This window comes from Gossypium hirsutum, chromosome D08 (genome assembly GCF_007990345.1).
Source record: "Gossypium hirsutum isolate 1008001.06 chromosome D08, Gossypium_hirsutum_v2.1, whole genome shotgun sequence".
NCBI lineage: Eukaryota > Viridiplantae > Streptophyta > Magnoliopsida > Malvales > Malvaceae > Gossypium > Gossypium hirsutum.
In genome coordinates this window covers 50786678-50809192 of record NC_053444.1, presented here as the reverse complement: position 1 = coordinate 50809192, position 22515 = coordinate 50786678, and the positions used below count along the sequence as shown (strand labels likewise).

The window sequence follows — 22515 nt, the reverse complement described above, 5'->3', positions numbered from 1 at the left end:
TTGATATTCTCCAAGTAGGTTTTCTTGAATTTCAATCAATCATTTTTTGTTTTCTTCAATTGGGGTAAGATTTTGTATTATTAATAGTTCTTAATGTAGTCTAGCCATTTAAATTAAGTTTTAATCAATTAAATCAAAGATTTTCCATGTTAGCCGAAATTGGAGTTGTTAATGGCAGATTTTATATTTATAAACAAAACTACTGTTTCTATGTAATTTTCAACTTGTTTTTATGTGATTAGAAAGTTTTTAAACTCTCATTAAATTTTCGCTAAAGAATTTGAAGGTTATGTTGAGTTTTCGTTAAAAAAGACAATGTATGTCGAACTTTTGAAGCCATGAATCTGAGCCATTTAGGGTGGTTTGAAGGGTGTGAACTATTCTTATATGAGTAATTAGAGATTTAGAATCAATTTTAAGCAATTAGAATGAGTAAGGATTAAGATATATGAGTTTTGAGTTTGCTAGTCGAAATTTCAATTTTAATAGGAACTAACCTTGGACCAACATTTTTTGCTTATTGAGATGTGTTTATAGCTATAAAATTAATTATGTATATTGGTTGGTTGTTATTTATGAAGCTTTGGAATCGTTAGGACCTTCTTCATGTAAGGCGAAAGGTAAGGAAAAACTAGTTTAAGCTTTTGGCAAATAGGTGAAAGCGTGAACGGTGAGTGTTTTAGAATCGCTGCTTGTAGACACGACTCATGGTGTTAATCGAGAGCTTAGTAATAGGCTAAACCCCTATCCTAAGTTCCAAGTGTAAGCCTTTCTTATACTTTTTGTCTTGTTATGAAAATAAGCAGAATGTTTGTCGAATTGTGGAATGTGATGTTGATGTGACAAGTAATTGTGGAATGTGATGTTGATGTGACAAGTAAAGTAAGTGAATATTGGTATGTAGTATGTGATAATTTAATTTTAATGCACTCATATATGAATGGAGATGTGATGGCTCAATGACATAGTTGTGACACTTAAAGTGCAATTAAATGTGAATCCGATAAGTGTGCTTTGTGTGCAAATTGTGATGTGAATTGATGTTTATGAACAAAGATTAAGTGCATAAGAACAATAATTAAATTTGTGTATTTGTGGATACTTTGGCCTTGTGATCTCGTGAAACTGTTGGATATAGTTGGCATGCCATAGGATTTTGTGAGTACTCACCCTTGTGTTTTGGGCAATAAGGCCCTAGGACAGATCGAAGAGATAAGAGAATGTCGAGCTAAGCTCCATTCACTGGGATATGTTGGTGTGTTGGAGAGTGTTTAGCTTTATGCTACACTTATAGGATATGTTAGACTCTTTGAGTCATTCGTGTGATGAAAATATATGTATCTAATGTGTGGTGATAGAGCTCACTTTTATATTTCATGTTTCCAAGTTGCCAAATTATCATTAATTGATTAATATATGAAAGTGTTGTGTGTAAATGCATGTGAATATATAAGCTAGACTTGTGAGTTAGTAAAGCATGAATATGTTTTTTTTTGTCTTGATGAATTATCGTAAAATGAATTGTTTATATATGAGTTGAGTGTAATTGCATGTGAGAGTATATGCTAGTTTTATGATTTAATGAAGTGTGAATATGTTATTTTGCTTGATTATAATATGGTTGTGAATGTGTTGTAGTATGCTCTTGCTTAACTTTTGATGTTATGTATGCTTTGTGGTTATTCCGACATTCACTGAACTTGTTTAAGCTCACAAACTCCTTACTTAATCTTGCAGATAAGTAGTGTTTTCAATGTGAGCGGTGCAGCTAAGGAAGTGATCCTAGAAAGGCAATAAACTTTTGAGTATGTGGTTTTATAATTATTTTAGAATTACGCTTGATTATTATTTTTTTATTATGATTTTGGACTTTGGAGTTTTGTATGGTTTGGAACTATATTTATGAATGTTTGATAATTGGCAATGTGTCTAATGATGCATGTTGAAAGGAATAATTGTTGAGCATGAGTGTGTCCCCTGTTTTGCTGTGTTCTTGTTGATTTGTACAGAGGTATCGATACTCGGGGCTTAAATATAGATACATCGATGTTAAAATGTACAAGTAAGAAAACAGTATCTTAATTTGGTATCGGTACTTATGAGTATCGATACCCTTTCATGCGTATCAATACTCGGGGTAAAAATATCAATACCTGTGATTATGTATCGATATAATGTTTTTGGTTCCAAAATGAGTTGGAAAAACAAAATGTTATAGTGGTATCAATTTTCTTATTAGTATTAATATCTGACATACTAAAATATTAATATCTATGGTTGTGTTTGGATACCTATGTGGTTTTCTTAAGAATTTTATTATATGGTCCTTAAGCATGTTTTTGTATTGTTTCTAATGCCAATAAATGATTGTAAGGCAGTGAACACCTCTGTAATTGATTAAATTAATAAAAGTTGACCTTGTTTGAATGTTATTTATGTATGTGTAAGTTACGATGGTGGATGTGGCATCCTGATGCTCAGGTTCGGAGACCGAGCCGAGTGTGGGGTGTTACAAAAAACATACCAAAAAAATTTATCCTAAGAGTATAATCAATGTACCCTCATTGGTACCACAATTCAAACACTTGGAATCCTAATCACATACATCATTTCTCAAACACAAAACAAGTATCTATCGAGCATTTCATAACCTTAAACCACAATCAAAACCAAACTTGGAAATGTATGAATCTTACCACTTATATATATATGGTTAAAACATACCAAAAGAGCCAAATAAACACAACCACAACATCACATAATAAAGCATAGAACAACATGTCTAATAACAAGTGAATTTGAACTTCTAGTACATGCCACTTATAACCTAAATCAAAGCAATCACAACTTATACGTAGTCGATTAACGGATAGTGTGAGCTCCAACTTGAACTTCCAACTGATATACCTTCTAATGATCTACAAGAAAAACAATACAACAGATGTAAGCAAATTTTTGGCCCACCATGAATCAAAATTTCTACTCTCGATAAAATTTTTCTTTAACCCACCAGGAATTCTTGCATATTTTAAATGCCTTTAGAACTTCAACTTTGTAGATATAAGAGACAACATTCCTTTGTATGTTCCAGATGCAAAGCCTATAATTAACTTTTGGCATTACTGTTTTCAAAGTCGAATGCATTGCCTGAACCCCATCCATAACTACCAAGACTGGCTTCTTCGTTCTCAGATAACGTAGAAACTCATTCAACACCCAAACAAAACTATCATGTTTCTTATTTGACAAACTTGCAAATGTAAATATAGCTGTTTGGTGGTGATTTTTCACTCCAACAAATACCAAAATCGAGATATTGTAGTAATTATTTCTTGTATGTTGTATCGAATGAAACGACATCTTTGAAGTATGTGTAATTTGTCCTGCTGCATGAGTCTACTAAAATTTTTTTTCGAAGTATGCAATGACATCTCTAAAGTATGCGTAATCTATCTTTAGTATACATCATGTACAAACCAACATCAGTTGTTCGTTTCGACTCAAAATATTCTAAAGCAACATTTGTATCCCCACATTCTATTGCTTTCATAAAATCTGCTTGCAACAAGTAAATAAGATCTTTTTTTCCTGAAGCTCATCTTCTCATATCCCAACTTGCTCAGCGAAGAATGACATTATTTGGGAAGGTTGGATTCTAGCTCATCTCATTGCCAATGCTTCAACCTTTGCACTGGCTGGAACTTCACGAAACAATTTTATCAATTCTTTTATGCATGATGTACAACCAATTCATGATGGTACTCTTTAGCGAAGTTAGTAACAACCCATCTTTGTTTACACTTTTTGAGAGCCACTCGCATCTTCGCATCACATCCAGTTCTAGTTATATTTTAGGCTCTTGACTCATTTTCTTATTATTTAATCATTTCTTTAAATGCTCCTCTTCCTTATTACAGTATAAATACTTAGCAATAACATCTCCAGTTTTAGGGTTTGTCTTTGTTCTTCCAAGTCTAACACTGAATCCAAGAATATAACTATAGGTTAGATAATACGATTGGTCATCCTTTTAGCTACAAAATTCCATTCCATTTTAACTTCCTCTGCTATTAATTCAGTTACATAATTAACATCAAAAAATTCAAGAACTCGACTCTTCCTGATAGTATTTTCCATGCTCTGATTCATCATTTAAGTTCCTATTTTCTCAATTTTATCAAAAACCATCAACATTCCTCAATGCAATTATGGACTAACCACTAAACACTATGATCAATCCCTAAATACCAAATCCACAAATTGCAGTAACAAAAAAATTAGAATTTCGGAGTGAACTTCAATTTTTTTACATATATTTATGTAGAACCACAGAAATCACTGTACTCATTGATGAAGATGCTTGACAAACAATTTCAAAATTTTCCCTAATACATTGCCCTAAAATCTCACTTAACCTCAGTTATCAATCATAAGAATTTGAAAATGGCCACTATTGAAGATAATACTTTTCTTCCTTGAAAATAGAGAAAGTTCATTTATGGTTTATATGAGTTTAGCATTAGCTCAAAATTTTCAGATTACTTTGCTTACTAAAAAGTTCCTTTATTTCTCTCACCAAATCAATTTTTATCTTTCGTTGGTGTTGGAACTGGTTGAATTGGTGGAAAGATAAAATCACATTTCTTTATGAAAATTCTACGTGGCATGATCATTGGTGAATTTTGGGATGAAAAAACCTGAACCACTCAATGGATTTCGAATCAACCTACTTTGAATAGTGCACATTTTTTCTTTTGGAAGGTGGATGCAAGGTGGGATGGGGTGGATTTTTTTTTCTCTTTTGGATAGTGAGTATGGAGTGGTTATGGTAATTGCTTGCCCCACCCCTACCCACTCCACTATATGAAATTACCAATTTATCATATTGTATTATAAACTATTAAAAGGGTAAAAATGTAATAACATAATATAGAAAAAAATCATATAATTTATATTTAAATATTTTTTTTGAAAAATTATTTTTGAATATTTACTTGACTTTTAAAAATTAACAATATTAAAGATAAGTAGCAAAAAATTAATTGAAGCAGAGCGAGGTAAGGCAATGATGTATGTATCCAACATCCATGAATTTAGTAGTGCTTTTCAAAATTATATATACATAATGGAGCGGGTTGGATGGTGAAGTAGAGCATGCCAATTGTGGAGTGGTGATGAATTTAGGAGTATTCATCCCATCCTACTTCATTATTATCCCTAGTGGATTAGTATTTCTTTCTCTCCTACTCGGGTGCTAACGACCACAATGCCGGCATAAAAAAACCCCAAAAAAATTAAATTTTTTTCCTGTACCAGTCACTGAGACGCCATAACCTAATAAAAAAAATTTTGAACCTAGAAATACTCATATTTTTCAAGAAAGTATATAAAAATACATATGGGTGTCAACCATTGCATTGCCGGCACTAAAATTATTTTTAAACCTTGACCCAATTAGCAGGCAAATATTACACCGTGATTGACTTGGGTGTCGGCACCGCCCGACACTATAGATTTTAGGTAATTTACGTCATAATTTTTCAAGTTAGGTCATTTTCGTAAATATATATTGGGGGGTTAGTTGGGTAAAAAAAACCGGTACAACACTACTTTATTTGCTTTCTTCTTGCTCTCTGCTGAAGTCTATGATTTTTTACTGGAACTTGTACTGATTTGGGATGCATGGCACAAGTTATTTTTTCCTTTTGGTTCAACTCCAATTTGTATGCATCCAACCAAAATCCATTTATTTCTCAGTGCCGAAAGATTAAACCAAAATTTTATCCATTATTCAGGTTACTAACATCACATTTAAGGGCTTCCATCTAAACCCAGGCAAAAAGCTACCTTGAACAGAGGTATTACTATTTTCACCGTCTTCTTTGTCACACATATATATACCTAAAATATTTTTGCTCTGAAAATTGTTCTATTGCCTGGGCTTCTGTCATTGCCAAAATAAATTTACATTTTGTTCCTAGCTTGATTGCTTCATTGAACTTTCATTGATTACAGAATTAGGAAGTGAAAGGCTGGTTTTTCCCATGTATTTGCATGATTGATTCTTTTTTCTTCTTTCCTTAATTTAGGTAATTAACATGTGATGACCCTGTCTTTATGCTTTTTTTGCTGGATCTTTTAATTACAAATTAATTATTTACTTTTGTTGCAGACTAAAACTTCAAGCACAGTAGTTCCAATACAAATAAAGGGTAAAAATAATTATAGTCATTAAGGGAACTATTGAAGAACTTTTGAAGTGCAAAGAGATGTAAATAACACTGATCCAAGTATCCTTCTCCGCAACTGCTTACTACTTTTTTTTATAATTAATTCCAATTCATGATTTCATTGGTATTGGTTCCTGGTATAATGCTAAACTAATATCATATTTTTTTTTACAAGTAACTTTTAAATGAATGTTTACAGAACTTATAAGCTTAGCATTATACCAAGAACTATTCATTCACAGTCTCACTATGTGTTTCTTAATTATATATAATTCTTATCATTCCTACCCTGTTGTTTTGCTAGATCTCTATCTTTTACTATCTTAGTAAGAAACTAAAACAGATTTTGACATGCTTTTTAGTGCAAGTGATGAAGAATGGTGTTGAAGTTCTAGTTTTGGCAAACCTTCAGTGACATTGATAAATTGATTGGATCAAATAAGGAGGTGAGATTAGTACATCTCCGACAGGAAATCTTGCTTAATGTTGAGAGGAGCTGTCTGTTTTCATGCTTTGTTTGATGCTATTGTTGTTGTTGTGTTGCTTCTATGCTTTTTGTTTTAAATGCGGTGTTTCCTATTTTTAGGTGTGTGTTACTTCATTTTCATCAATAAATGAATCATTCCTGGTGCCGTGTCATATGAGACCACTATGGGAATTGGATAATGGATTGCAAGAGGAACTTGGGGTCTGGTGGGTAAGACCCGCGGAGCTGTGGGAATGGCCAACAGCTTGCTTGGAACCTGGGGTATAGGAATGTGATAATGAGGAAGTTGTTAACATCCTTAATGGTGTTAATGCTAATGAAAGTGGCTCAGCACTGATTCGTACCATCTTCAAATTATTGAAGAACACTTGAGAGATTAGCTTGGTGCAGATTTGCAGAGAGTCACATGGCCAAGATGCAAACCGGCGAGGAGCTGAAATTCTATATTTTTCACTACCCTCCGTTTTATCGTTGTAGAATAAGGATGTGGTCTGAGCCTTTTATTTACCAAAAAGAATCCATTGGTTGGCAGAGGCCAACAGTGTAGTATATATAATATGAGAAGAAAGGCCTTGGAATGAGCACAAAATAATTCTATATGTCATATTTACAGAACGGACTAAAATAAGGGTTTTTTTATCCGGATTAATTTAGAGAGGGAGAAGCTTAGGAACCAGAAAGAAAATGAGCACAAAATAATTGTAATGTCATTTTTACAAGTCTAAGTGAAAAATAGGCTTTGATAAGTTTTATGGCTCACCTTGAAGATTTATACCTTTATTATTTGGTGAACAACTAAAGAATTACATTTGTAGCCTCTTTGTTTTTTCAACACATAAATAGGAATATAATGCGTTTGAACGCACTCGAACCTATGTTTTCCTGCATTGACAACAATGTCCATGCCAATCGAGCCAATATTTTTTTTTTAGTATCCTTTATTTATCCATGCATGACTTTTAATTTTTCTTGTTTATCTATATATAATATAAAACCAGCTCTTAAGGAGCCTTTAAGAATTAATAAAGATATTTTAGGTAGTACCAAAAAATCAATAAAAGCATTTAGGTAATATAAAAATTAATAGAAATATTTTAGACATTAAAACTTAATAAGGGCTATTTATATATTTTTTTAATTTTAATAAATAAAATTTAAATTTTAGTTAATTTTATTTAAGGTATATTCATGGGCGAAGTCAAAAATTGTTTGAGGGGAGCGAAATTAAATTATATATATTTTTATGATAGTAAAAATACAATTTTATCATTTTAATAGCCTGTATCTTTATAACTTTTAAAGGATTTTGGGGGGCCAAAGTATAACTTTACCATTATAAATTTAAAATTTTGAAGGACCTAAATAGAAATTTTTCATTTTAAGGGGGTCGATTCCACTGCGAGTCCCCCTGAATATATTTACATGTATATATTAATAAGGGCATGTAGTTTTAATTTGACTAACCCACAAATAGGAGGGGCAACTTTTATAATTATGTTATTTATTATTTTATAACTACACAGTGATAGTATTTTGAATTGTAAAAATTAGAATTGGAGTAAATAGGAACATCATCACCCTATAAAAAAAAAGCAATTAAAGATTATGAATGTGATTGATTTGAGTGTTACAATTATGATTCATTTAGATATATTTTTAGATTAAGTCAAGTATTTGTATTGGGTGTTTTAGGGTTTTAGTTGATCATAGTTGTTATGGATAATAATAACACAACAGCTAAAGGTAAATGGAAGGAAGAAGAGAAGTAACATGTTTCGGAAGTCTATTTACATGCAACACAGAATTGGTAAAGGTTTTAGAAGATACAACCCACCTGGACTTTTTACATTAACACATCATCTTTTTTGCTGATTTTCGCAAAAAAAATAATTAAATAAAAAAATACTAATTGCAATGACTTTATTGGTTATATTAATGATCATTTCCGACTTCACTTTATTTAATTATCTTTAATTTTCTTCTCAACTTCAAATTTTCCATCTAATTTCTTACTGTTTCAACTAATTACATATATCTTCCTATGTAAATAGCTTCACTCCATCATCATTTTTACATTTAACTGGATGGGAGGTTATCACTAATTATCTCATAACTTAATTAATATCATGTATCATTTCAACATTTTAAGATTTTATAACTTAACTATTAAGTCAGTTTCATTATTTAGCTTACAATTTTTTATTTAAAAATAAATTTTTTTTTATATCTTAATTAAATAAAAACCAGACGAGGTTAGTGCTACCAACTTTTTAAGTTTGGACCACGCAAATTAGAATAAACACCTTCACACCCTAACATGTTTATCTACACTTTTGGACAGTTGCCCTAATTTTGATATTCTGATGACAAGTAACTTATGTAATCTCCCAACCGTGTAAAATGTCTTTATATTTTTTTCAAAAAAAGTAATTAATTTTTTTATTGTTGCAAATTATCAAAATACATCAAAAAAGCCTTTAACTGTTAAAGTTAATCACCCCTAATTTTTTTTAGTTAAAGTCATCATCTGTCACAACCATAACATGAACTGTGGTAAAAAACAAAAAATAAAAATCAATAAAAGTTATTAAAATTATTAAAATTTAATAAAAAATATAAGAAATATTTAATTTTATAAAGTCATAAGAAAATGATAAAAAAATGTAAAGAAATATAAAATTCATAAAAGAATTATAAATATTATCATACCAAAAGAAGCATTTTATAATTTTTCTATAACATTTATTAATTTTTATTTTTTATCATTTTTCGTCACATGCCACGTTATGTTGCGACACATTATGACTTTAACTAATCATTAATTTTAACGGTCAACAGTTAAAGTTAATGGTTAAAAGGTCTTTTTAATTATTTTTATAAAATTTTGTATTTTTTTACGATTTTATATTTTTTTTCTAATTTTTAATAAATTTTAAATTTTTTATTAAAGTTAATAATTTTTATTTTTATAATTTTTTGTCACATGATGCAATGATTGTAACATGACTTTAGAGACAGTTAACTTTAACAATCAATTATGATTTTTTGATGAAAAAAAAACTTAATTGCTTCTTTTTTTAAAATTTTTAAGAGTCTTTTTAATTACCCAATTAAGTAAAAAAAATATGAGTGTATTTATTTCTTTGTATAAAATTTTGAGGACCTTTTTCACCCTTTTATGTAATTAACCAAATTTCAGCCTAACGGGACTAAAACATTATATCAAGCTACCTAATGAAATTACAAAATAGCAATGTCCTAAACATAAAGAAAATGCGAATAAAATGCCTGGAATCAAAGATGCCACAAAGGGCGTCGTTTAATTTTAAATGTCAGATACTTTTATTTATTTAAATGACAGAGACGAGCAAACAAACTGCCAAGAACAAGGGGGAGCATAAATTTCTTGCGCAAGGCATAACCTTAAAATCGAGTCGACGATGATCAGACCAGACCAGGCCAGTATATAAGTAGGTACTACCCATCGGTATGTATACTGAATCGAAGCATGGCTCATATAATTTCTCTACTGCTATTCTGTTGAAATTATGAAATTTAAGAAATGAATAGAAGCATCCAAGGGGTACATAGATAAAGCACCAACTCGCTCTTCACCACCACTAAAGCACCTTGAATGACCAGCTTCATTAACATAACCTGACAAAAACATAAACAACTGTACATCAACTGACATTATATTTATATCGCACATCAAATACTAGAACATTCCGGAAAACGAGAAATGCATTTACTCTAAAACTGATCATGTGGGTCGTTGCTCACCATTTGTTATCACCTTTGGGCTAAAACAAGAAACACCCGCAATAAATCACCGGCAGTAAATAGCCTGATCAATATGGGGAGGGATTTGCTTAATTTCGGTCCCAAGTTCTTGTTCAATCCTATACCTGTTAGAGAAGATCATATGACATTGCAATGAATGAGGATAACCTCAATGCATGTAGTGGTATAGTTTCAAAAGGTTAGAGAAGCAGTAATATACAAGTTAAAGCGGTCCTCGTAAGTGATCAAATTCACTGCTAATCCAAGATGACCAAACCTTCCTGATCGACCAACCTGTACAGTAAGAGGATTGGCAAATTAAAAAAAAAAAAAGAGATAATATTGCAACTTGAAAGAGCGAAAATAGGTTGATCAACATACCCTATGAAGGTATGTTTCTGAGTTCTTGGGGAAGTCAAAGTTTATAACAACATTCACAGCTTGGATATCTATACCCCTTGTGAAAAGATCTGCAACAAGTAGAAAGACATCATTAGGAACTTATTCTTCATATATTGACAGCCAAAGAATGCTTATGAAGAGAACTGTTTAGTGCACTGGCATCGCTAATTAATTCCAAGGAAACTAAATTTTGAAGTATCTCATATCCCTCGAACACACAGCATGGCACCACATACCAGTACAAACAAGGTTCCTGCATGCACCATTGCGGAAATCATGAAATACTCTGTTACGATGATCCTGAAGCATTTTTGCATGGATATAAAAGCATGAGTAGCCAAGCTCTGTAATTTTCTTGGCCAACAGTTCCACCCGATTCACAGAGTTGCAGAAAATGATTGATTGGTTTATTTGCAGCTGAAGATAAATAAATATCACAACTCATCCAAACAATGCAAAGAAGAGAAAACTTGATAAGGGTTTATATAAGGTCAGTCAAACCTTAGAGAAAAGAGTGTTTAGGCAGTGGACTTTCTGTCTTTCTTCCACAAAGGCATAATATTGTGTAATACCCTTCAGAGTAAGCTCATCCATAAGATTAATAATATAAGGTTTCTTTAGGTATTTGTCTTTAAAGTCCTTAACGGTAACAGGAAATGTGGCAGAAAACATCAAAATTTGACGATTTGGGGGAAGAAAACATAGCAGCTGCTCTAGAGAAGGTTGGAACTCTGGAGACAAAAGTTTATCCGCCTGAAAGAAACAGAATCACAAAATCAGATTTTGCAGATCATAAAGTTAAAATCAAGCATAAAGAAGACAAGGAAAAGAATTAAATACTTCTCCATTCCCCAAGTGTCTTGCTTCCTTTTGCAGACACTTGTAGGAATTATTATAATAATTATTCAATCACACTTCAGAGTTAGTTCCAAAACTAGCCTTTATATAAAGATAAGAAGTTAAAAAAGAAAAGGGAAACAAGACGACAGAAGATAACCAGAAATGGGGACTCTGGGTCCTAGTGAAAGTGAATATAGACAGCAAACTGAGAAATAACCACAACCAACTTCAGAACTTCATAGCATATTGGCTTAATTTTCCAAACAAAGTTTTAAATTATGAATGATGGAGGTACAACCTTTAACTTACAAATAGGAACAACTATTTGTAATAACATTAAATTCTTTAAGAAACAACCCAATAATTATGCAGCCAAAACAGTTGCTAGAATATGGACCTTTGAAAAGAAACCTGGAAACTGTAAAATCAAGATAAACAGTATTAATAATTGCCCTGCCAGTTCAATTTTAGCAAATATTTCCAAACTGTAAACCTGGGGTGACCAGAACCCACTCCTCATCCCACCCAAACAAAAATGACACAAACCATAAATTACCATGAAAGTTCTTTCCTCCATATCTATCAAAAATAATTCTAACAACATCATGTTCTCTCAAGTTTAACTTAAAAGGAAAAAACGTCAAACTAAAATAAAGATACAGAGAGAAACCATCCAATAATTACCTCATCCATGATGAGCATTGAACAATTTTTCAAAATGCAAACACCCTTTTTAGCAAGGTCTAGTATTCTGCCAGGGGTTCCAACCAGTAAATGGACCGGTTGATACAATCGCATAATATCATCCTTGAGGCTGGTACCTCCTGTTGTGACCATAACTTGAATTTGTAAATGCTTCCCGAGTTCCTTACAAACTTGTGATGTCTGAAGAGCAAGTTCTCGCGTTGGAACAAGTATAACAACTGTGCAAAAAATACACATTTGGTAAAAGCAAGAAACTAAGCAGATGATTAGTGTAAATAAAAAAACCTGGTGTACTAATAACTTAATGAAATGGAGAAGGGAATATGAAATTAACTCATATTTCAAATTACAGCAAAAGGGTCAACAAAGAACTTAATTTGGCAGGTTTCAGAAAGATGAGTGAAAATTTCTGCTTGGACTGATGGAAAAAGTTGCACCAACTTACAAAATGGACGACCTAATGCACATGTTTAAGGAACTGCTACAAAGATTTGATCGTCAGTCAACTAAGTCCGTCCATGCCAAAGCCCATAATTCAAATATCAGTTAAAAGAAATGAAACAAATGGCACTCACACTTCTCCAATATCAGATTGACAAGCAGATCAGACAACTAGAAGAACAATAAATAATTGAAATGGCCAAAGAATCCTACTTTCAGTACCCACTGCCATTTTATTGGGCTTGAATTGGTAACACAAACACACACAATCAAGAAATTAAATGTAGATGAAATCTAACCTTGAATAACATTGTTATCTTGGTCAATTTTTTCCAATGCAGGAATGCAAAATGCTGCAGTTTTCCCAGTTCCATTTTTGGCTCTAGCAAGAATATCACTTCCAGTTAAAGCAATGGGAATACTCTCTTCCTGAATAGGAGATGGTCTTTCAAAGCCCTTCTCATATATTCCCATAAGAAGTTCACGTTTCAGAAAGTAGTCTTCAAATTCATTTCCTTTGGTAGCTGTCACATCCTGGCACAATTTAATAGGCAGATCAGTACATAAGCGTCAAAATTAAAATTTTAAAAAATATCCAAATACCAACAAAAGCACTGCCATGCCCTGTGCGAAATTTATATCAGAGAAACAAGATGGAGTGCTATCGAGGATAAAGAAATGCAATTGCAAGCCTAAAAATGGTCCTTTGTTCAGAAGGCCTCAACATCAAGGAACTAGTATCAGTGTCCTTAAGTTATAATCTTTGGAAACTGTCCATTCAAAATCATATACCCTATAGGAAATTAATGAGTAATTCACCTGCATTGCCTAAATAACATAAGCCAGAAATTTTTCCTTCGAGAATTTTCATAGTTTAACGAAGGTATGGCAATTATATATAGCGAAATAAACAAAACCAATGCTACAATTTCTTTAACCATAACTGGTAAAAGCAGAAACTTCAAGGAATTTTTAAAACGATAGATAAGCTATGCAATATTATTAAAAAGGTTGTATTAACTTCAATATCTACTCGATTAATATCATTAACAAAAATACCTCCGTTTTGTAGCGTGTATCTGATGGTGGCATCTTTATCCTTGCCTTCCAATCTTGTGAACTGAAAGATGAAAAAGAATGTAAAACTGTGCACAATTCAATATGAAATACATAAAAGAAAATTCAATAAAAAAATCAATAACTGTAAACAATGCACAAGAAATTTAATTTGTGAAAAAAAATATAATTATGAACATTCAATACGTAACATGCACAAGAAAATTAAATAAAAATTAATCACAAATGCAATTAAAAAGAAGAAAGGAGAAGAAACAAAAAAGAACCTTGAGTCGACGGCTTCAGATTGTACGGTCTTCTCGACCTCATCGGCGACAGTGGAGTCATTTCCGCCGGGCAATTGGTTTCGTCTGAGCCACTGCTGTTGATGTTGTTGCTGTTGCAGATGATGATGATGATGTTGCTGTTGTTGAAAATGGTGATGATTCTGCACCAAATTTCTTTGCGCATACTGCGGTTGCTCCGGCCTCGATTGAAAGCTAGGGTTCGCGTTCGCTCCGCGGCCACGGCCGAGCACCGATGGATACCTCCCTCTATTATTCATAGCACGGCCCTAAACTCCCCAAAAAACAAACAAATTCTAAAACCTAGGAAAAAAACAGAAATCTATATATACAACCGCAAAAAGGAAGTTAAAGAGTGGAGTTTCTTCCAATGGGTTAACGCCGTAAATAGTGGCAAAACCGAGGGTCGTCCTACGAAACAACGCTGCTAGGGTTGGTTAGATGAAGAAAAAAAAACCGGTTAGATGGGAAATTTGAAATGAAAATGGTGGGTGCTGCTGCGCAGATCTATTGAGAAAATAATAATACAAAAAAAAAATATAACTATCAAAGGGTTTTTGAAGAAATGGAATGATTTTAGATTTCTTTTCTTTTCTGTTTTTGTTTGTGGGAGAAAATTTCAGATTTTAAATATCTTTTTATTAAAAGGACAGCGTTAATTTAGAGTTATTCATCCTTCGGGTGGGGTGGATTTTCGATCTACATTTTTAAATCTAATATCATTTAATATATAAAATTAAACTTTTGTTCATATTTATAAATTATTCAGTTCATTTCATTTTACACTCCTCTATATTTTTTAAATTTAATATTTAATATTTTAGATTGTTTTTATTAAAATTTTAAATTTAGATAATTTATTCTATGTTTTAATTTTTTATATTATATTGTATTATTATCTATTTAATTTATACGATATAAATTACATAATATATAAAATTAAAATTAAAATATATTACAAAAGTATAAAATGAGTAAGTCAAATCGAGTTCAACCTTAAATGTTGAAATACAAATTCAAGTCATATTTTAAATGGATTTAATTTTTTTCCAAACTCATTTTTTGAACTTTATATTTTTATCTAACTCATCTTATATTTTAAGCGAATCATTAAGCAAATAGTTCAATTCATAAACAAATCTTACTAATTTATCTTTGATCCATCCATAGTTTAGGCTTATTCATTATTGGACTTGTGATTTGTCCCATCAAGCACTTTAAATAATATTATGGATTACCTAAGGGAGAAGCTGGAAAATTTTACTATTTTAATAATCTATATCTTTATAATTTTTAAAAAATTAAATTAAATTTTTATCACTTTTGGTGAGGCTACCATTACATTAAAATTTCAAGAGGTCTAAATGAAAATTTTCCATTTTAGGATGGTCGGGGCCTTGCAAATCCCCGCTGGATTCGCCACTGGTCACCTAACTATGGGTCAATTTTTTTTCTGGTCACTCAATTATGATTTTTTTTAAAATTTGGCCACTTAACTATGAATTTGTTTCTTTTTTGATTACTTAACTATTTTTTTAATTGGTCACGCAACTAATCTAGATTTTTTTTTGCCCATTTTTATTTATTGCATTAACAGGAGGGTGATGTGGCAATAGAAAATTCGATACAATAATAAATATAGTCATAATTTAAAAAAATCAACCCTCAAAATTTACAAATGGTGGCAATTTAATCTTAATTTTAATTTTTTTATTAAATTTAATAGTAATATTAAATAAAGAAATAAATAAAAATAAACCACAACCCACCGTCCCCCCTCGCTTCCCTCTCTGCGATTGCTGGTGCTGCGGTAGAAAACCAACTATCTTTTCCCGCTAGAAATATAACTAAAATTTTCAATGGAATTGTTATGTTGATGTAACAGAACCTAAATTATTTGAATACCAAACCAAAGTGAAAGATATTTTAGAAGCACAATTGACTTGGGAAATCTATTATCACACTGAGAATCACTTTTTGTAATTTTTTCCCATACCTTTATTATTATATTTTTTAAAATATCTTTATGTAGTTTTATATATTTCTTTGAATTTTTTAGAATTAGGATCAAATTGAGATCATTTATCAATTTTAAGAGTTAACTTTTTAAAATACGATTAAATCAATATAATATGTAAAAGTTGAGGGCTAAATTTATTATTATACTAATTTTTTAACTACCACATCACCCCGTTGGTACGGTTAAAAAAATCATAATTAGGTGACAAAAAAAGACCCATAATTAAATAACTTATGGTATAATTTATCCATTTTTATTTTTTATTACAATATTAAAGAAAGAAGAGTGACAGTATTAAAATCCGTGTGATCTAAATTCTAATAAAATCTTAAACTCATTTTCACTCAAAATCTAAAAAAACAACAAATTTGAACTTTCCCACTTTAAAACATGAAGGGAGAATGTGTAAAGAAATTGTGGAAATCAAAGTTTCAAGAGGTAAAATAAAAGGATTATGTTTACTTTGTCATTTATTCATCCAACAACTCTTCAAATCTCCACTCCAAAAATCCAAGATTGAAATTTGATTTTTTTGATTTGTTTTTCAAACTTGTTTAAGTGGAAAATGTATTGAAAATTTAACTTACCAAATACAACTAATTGAATTGAAATCAATATTTGATGAAGAAATGAGAGAAAATGGATGAAATTTTGGTGTAGAAACCAATGTACCTCCACAAATTTAAATATGAAAATTTTGCTAAAATGCCCTTGGGTAAATGACGACATAAGGACCTCTTTTCTAGCTAACTCTAATTTTCAATTCTAAGACATTGACTCATACAATTTAGTCTAAAAACCAAAATTCTAATTAATCACTTCCATCTATTAATGCAACTTATTAGCTCTACTAACATGAAAATCTAAAATCATGCTCATTCTCAGAAATTCCTGGAAATGATTTGGTTGGAAATTTCGAAACTAAATCAAATTCCAATCACAACAAAATTGAAATCACTAAAAAAAGAATGCATTGCAAATGTCATTACATATATATATATGAAACAAGTCAATACAAAAACAAAATGTGAACAAATCGAACAAAATGTTCAACTTTAATGATCAGATGATCTATCACCCATTCAAACAATATCAAAAGTTTAAAAAAAATAGAACTCTAAAATATTAATAATAAAAATAACAATGTTGGGATTTTATATATAAACCATGGTGGTGTATTAAAAATTGATAATTAATTAAGATTTGTCTTCAGAGTCATCTTCATCAGTGGCGGTTTCTCGTTGATCAGCTTGGTTTTCAGCTAATTTTGGAGATGCAGAGCTATTGTTTCTCTTGTGGGAAGCCGCTTGGAGGACATGGGCGTAGTTGCCTTTCACCATGAAAAGCTGCGCAAAATGGTGTTTACAATAGAGGACCCCATCTAGAGCAGCATAAGAAGAGTGTGTTAATGCGCACCCTCCATGGGCACACCTAAAGCATGTCTTGTGGAAACATTCCCCTTCCATTGTCACCTATCAATCGTTAAATTACATATTAATTTTATGCATCATTACATAAATAATTTTACAAGTGTTGATAAATAAATATCAACTGCCACACGTAGATATTAAAAATCGTATAAAAAAATAAGGGTTGAAAATTTCAGAGTGGGAGAGAGGAGCTCCCTCTCTTTTCTCTTAGCTTCCTATTGTGTTGAGAATGAGTGTCCTCAACTAAGTCATGGGGAAATGTTTATATAACCCTAAGGCTCATGGGACAAGTTTGGGGCTTGTAAGGGTTATGTGTCAATTGTATATAGTGCACCCGTTTGTAGTCATGTTGCATTTGATGAGGTGAGATGTTGATGAGAATATTTTCAAAGTTAACTGATCGAAATATTTATTTGTAATAATTAACTTAATGAGATATTCCCGTTACAATGAAGACATATAAAAAGGATAATTAATGAAATTACAATGAGTTGTTGAATTTACAAACCTTTTCCAATGGGTACACTGTCTTGTGGCATGCTGCACACTTGTCTTGGGTTCCACAAAACAAGGATGAAAGTTTGTTTGGAGTCTTCACCTAACAAAGAGATATCGAGTATTGGTCATCAAAATACTAAATGAGTCTAATCAAAGTGTAAAATGTAGAAAGGCAGGAAAATATACCTGATCAATTTGCCTTTCCTTTGCTGCAAAAGTGATAATCAAGAAAATTAAAGTTGTTAGCCACAGTAGGGTCAAAAACGAATTTGTGCAAAGAAAAAAAAAAGGTTTCGAATTATGGTCATCAACAGAGAAAGAGAGAAAAAAAAAGGGTATTAGTTATTTACATGTTTGGAAATTCTTGCTGAAATTGCCAGATTCCTTAAATAATTGCTCAAAATGAGGCTTGCAGTAAAGAACTCCATCCATAGAAGAATAAGTACTCATCTGAGAAGGACAAAATACATATTTTATGTGAATTAATAGAAAAAAGAAAAGAAAAGAAAAAGACAAAATTTCAAAAGGGTTTAAAAATCAAGAAATATACCACAAGGTTTCCCTTGCAATGGCTGCATTTGAAGCAAGTTTTATGGTAAGGAACTCCTTCAAGAGTTAACATATCCACAACATGAACGGTCTTGTCACAAGCCTTGCATTTGTCCAATGTTCCGGTGAATGCCATTTTCGTTTGAATTTGAGAAACTCTTTTGAAGATGTTTAAAAAAAAAAAGAAGAAAAAACTAAGCACTGAAACAACAGGTCCGAGGAACAAGGAACAAGAAAAGCAAGCTTGCCCTGTTGTCGTCTGTGTAAAAAATAAAACCCTCTCGCTCTGTTTATAAAAACACTTATATATATCAGATTATAATGGAATTTTCATGCATTTGAGGTGGCGATTGGAGGACACGTGATTGGATATCCCGACATTTATGTGGGAAATTTGGGATGTTAATGTCTTAAACGTGGATGGAAACCCTGTTGAACTGGAGAGAAACAAGGCTCCTGCTTTTTGACCGCCAAATTTGGATGAAACAACATATGAGCTAGCTATTTTTTGCTAGCATAGCAATCTATTTTTTTTATTGAATTAAATAAATTTATCTTTTAATTTTAACAAATGTATTGCAATGTTGAGTAAATCAACAATACAGAAATTTTAACCATTGAGTTCTTGTTTTGTTGAAGAATTGATTCACAAAATAAATAATTGGTTGAGCTGTTAAAAGAGCCATTGAAATTTTGGTACATGCCTTTTAAATAGTTTATTTTAAGTAAGATTCTTTTTTTATTTGTATTTAATTTAGTTATTATTTCAGATGAAATTATGTTTATGTTAAAGAGTTTTATTTAACTATAAATTAGAAGGTAAATTTGACTAGAATGCCTCCTTTCTAGTGACATATGTATGCTATTGGTTGGGAATTTAAATTTTACTATAGATAAAAGAAAATTATTTTTTTAGGCGATCATGTGCTTTATACTGTCCAATTCAACGAGACACTCATACTATGCGAATCTACATTCTAGATAACTTTTTCAAGCACTCGGGCTCTTCACAGATTTAGGAGACAAAACGTGAGTTCAACTCAAAGACAATATTATTAGAAAAATCAATTTAGAAGACACTATTTTTTAAGCTGAGCGGAACTTTAAAAATTTTCTTAAAACCAAGCCATCGTAATATTTATAACAATAAACCATTTACTTAAATTATACCTGTGTTTTTGAAATAAGCAAACTTGGTCGTTCCCAACTTTCAACCTCTTGATCTTCTCCGCTAATCTCGACCTCAATTTGCTAAAGTGTGGACTCTATTCGCAAATTAACAAAAACTTTATGAAAACATTCTAGGCTAGAAACTGGTTACTCAAAGAAAAAAAAAAGAAATATTTTAGTAGGAAAATAAATTCACTTTTTAATTCAACTAAATAACTACGTAAGTGAATGGTTTATTTTTGCCTAGCCAATTATCTTTATTTATAGACAAAAATACAAGAATCTCAGTTGAAAAAGGTCTAAATAAATAATAGTATTTTAATAGAAAAATACATATAGTCCTACTAAGACAAATAGAGGTGGGCGGCACACCACTAAGATTACCTAAGGTTGCTGTCAATATTTTTTAAACTAAACCAATGGTTGAATCGGTCAAGCCACTAATACGCCGATCCAATTGAACCCATTAAAGAATTATTAAAATTAAAAAAAAATAAAAAAAATTTAGTTCAACTTGTTCAACCACCGATTCAGCTAGATACTATAGTACGACAAGCCATTCAAGAGTCTGATTATACTAACTAACTAAAATTTGCAAAGGACTAAATTGTAAAGAAAATAAATTACGCAACTATCAAATACGAATAATTACAATAAAGAAGAGTGGTTGATTGATTTCCATGTGGTTGGTTGAATTCCGAATTAGGGGTCTAAATTGCTATTACTCCTAAATTGGCTCCAATTTACCTTTTGGCCTAAACTTTACCAATTTTGACAAATTAGGCTGATTTATTTCTCGACCTCACTGACTAACCCGAGACTTATCAAATTGTTGCCCAATAAGATCTTCTCTCGACCTCACTTATTTTGATTTTCCCTTAGGGCTGTCAATCCTAAGTTTTTAAGTCTATTCAATTTAGTCCAGTTTTGCAATTTATTCCCCGAACTCAAAAATCAATTAACCAACATTTTCATCAACCAAACCCTAAATATTTAGCCACTCATACTCATATTGAAACTTGTAATCAACAAGAAATCAAATAAAAATAACATTAACTTAAAACCTAAGCAAATAAATAAAAACCCAAGCTTTCTCGCAAAAGTTTGGATACAACAACAATGGCAGCAAGAAAAGTAAACAAGAACATTAAAGGAATGATTTTTAACAGAAAAATGTAACAAAACAAAATGACATTCGATTAATGGATTAGATTATAATTGCAAGAGAGTTTGAAGGACTAAACAAGCAAATAGATCCTAACTACAATATAACTAACTTAACTAACTACAAGAAACTAAGAAACATTAGAAAAATAAGCAAGAAATGAAACCCTAGACTATGGAGAAGAAAACTAAACCCTAAGAAATGAACAGAATAATCCTAAAAACCTAAAATTGTGAAGTGTGTCCTTTGTTTCACCAAATTTGACCTATTTCAATAGAGTTCATGTACAAAAATATTGACCAATTTGCCCTTAAATGTCTAATTTTGGTTTTGGGACATGTTGGACAAGGACTGCCCCTATGGTCATTTTTTGTCTCCCTCGACAGTGATATCGCAATACCCAGAACCAAGTATCGCGATATCAGTTCCAATCTTGAAATGGGGTCCTTGGGAGTCTTGGGTGTCGCAATACCACTGTAGGTGGCTTGAGCTTTCTTGTTCCAATGCTATTAAGGGTATCACGACTTTCATGCTTCGATATTGTGATACCCCATTCTTGGTGATGTTCTCACTCCATTTGGGCCATCGTGGGCTCCCTAAATCACCCACCAACCTCGTTAGATGTCCTAGATGCCAATTGGTCATCTCAGGTATCAAAATAGCATAAAACATATAAATTGCTCGGAAACAAGCTTTTTAAGCATACTAAGGAGCCTAATTTGATATATCAAATTACGACAGATCAAACCCCCCACACTCAAGTATTTGCTTGTCTTCAAGCAAACATAAAAAACATGCAAAAGACGACCCTTGGACTAAATAAAACAAAAAGGCAACCTGATGGTAAAATACTAAACTAGTATAAGGACTATTTCACATGCAACCTAAGACTGATATTTAGCTAACTCAATTATTTTTAAAACAAACAAAATTAGTTCAACAAATTGAAAAGGCTAACAAATCTAGAGGCAATCTAAATGAATGTGTGTACAGTAATATATCCTTCAAAATAGACCATGTAGATACATTATAGACATTTAAAGTGAATCAAAGGCATTCATCTGAATAAATGTAGACAAGTCAAGAGAATTGTGTTAATGAAATATTCAGGTCGTAAATGTCTTTTAGGCTTGTAAAGTTTTGAGGCTTAGGATGGTTTAGAGTTCAAATAAAAAGGTAGCTCAAAATGGTTTCAAACACTAGAAACAATGAATCACACGACATTGTTCCCTATTAGCCCCCAATTAATCGTAAAGCTCACCTCCTTATTTCTCCTTCTCTCACCTTCTTTATTTCTCCAAAAACTTAGAAGATACTATTTAATATCAATGCATACAGAAAGCTAGAAAACACTTATACATTATGAATCGAAAGGTTTCCTTTTAACCTCGAATTTGATTTTTCGTTTGAGATATTTTTCCTACATCTTTCATT

General features: G+C 31.5%; 2 protein-coding genes and 1 long non-coding RNA gene across 5 annotated transcripts; 1 reads left to right on the top strand and 2 right to left on the bottom strand.

The window, feature by feature from the left end:
• The first annotated feature begins 5597 nt into the window (after nt 1-5597).
• LOC107900258 (uncharacterized) lies at nt 5598-7507 on the top strand. 3 transcript variants are annotated; one of them, XR_005916795.1, is made up of 5 exons: nt 5633-5858; nt 6016-6089; nt 6173-6271; nt 6593-6676; nt 6817-7507. It is a non-coding gene; the product is annotated as an uncharacterized lncRNA (long non-coding RNA). The 3 variants fall into 3 exon arrangements; XR_005916794.1 differs by lacking the exon at nt 6016-6089 and having other exon boundaries at nt 5598-5858; nt 6173-6290; XR_001684855.2 differs by lacking the exon at nt 6016-6089.
• A 2528-nt stretch (nt 7508-10035) lies between these two features.
• On the bottom strand, nt 10036-14979 carry LOC107900897 (DEAD-box ATP-dependent RNA helicase 8). The gene is made up of 10 exons (XM_016826672.2): nt 14232-14979; nt 13948-14008; nt 13188-13422; nt 12427-12665; nt 11404-11655; nt 11139-11319; nt 10882-10970; nt 10721-10794; nt 10501-10625; nt 10036-10374 (listed from the first exon to the last, which is right to left on the bottom strand). The coding sequence occupies exons 1-9, from the start codon at nt 14507-14509 to the stop codon at nt 10547-10549; spliced, it is 1488 nt and encodes a 495-aa protein (XP_016682161.2). The 5' UTR covers nt 14510-14979; the 3' UTR covers nt 10036-10374; nt 10501-10546.
• A 2259-nt stretch (nt 14980-17238) lies between these two features.
• LOC107900259 (LIM domain-containing protein PLIM2b) lies at nt 17239-19038 on the bottom strand. Its single transcript, XM_016825933.2, has 5 exons — nt 18748-19038; nt 18548-18647; nt 18384-18406; nt 18208-18297; nt 17239-17741 (listed from the first exon to the last, which is right to left on the bottom strand). The coding sequence occupies exons 1-5, from the start codon at nt 18880-18882 to the stop codon at nt 17466-17468; spliced, it is 624 nt and encodes a 207-aa protein (XP_016681422.1). The 5' UTR covers nt 18883-19038; the 3' UTR covers nt 17239-17465.
• Between the last annotated feature and the right edge of the window lie 3477 nt (nt 19039-22515).

Coding starts and splice junctions, on each gene's coding strand:
- LOC107900897 (XM_016826672.2), bottom strand. CDS start 14,509: ATGAATAATAGAGGGAGGTATCCATCGGTGCTCGGCCGTGGCCGCGGA. Junction 14,009..14,231: donor TCTGAAGCCGTCGACTCAAG/GTTCTTTTTTGT, acceptor TTCATCTTTCAG/TTCACAAGATTGGAAGGCAA. Junction 11,656..12,426: donor CAATGCTCATCATGGATGAG/GTAATTATTGGA, acceptor TGTTTCTTTCAG/GCGGATAAACTTTTGTCTCC.
- LOC107900259 (XM_016825933.2), bottom strand. CDS start 18,882: ATGGCATTCACCGGAACATTGGACAAATGCAAGGCTTGTGACAAGACC. Junction 18,407..18,547: donor CAGCAAGAATTTCCAAACAT/GTAAATAACTAA, acceptor TCACTTTTGCAG/CAAAGGAAAGGCAAATTGAT. Junction 18,298..18,383: donor AGGAAAGGCAAATTGATCAG/GTATATTTTCCT, acceptor TCTCTTTGTTAG/GTGAAGACTCCAAACAAACT.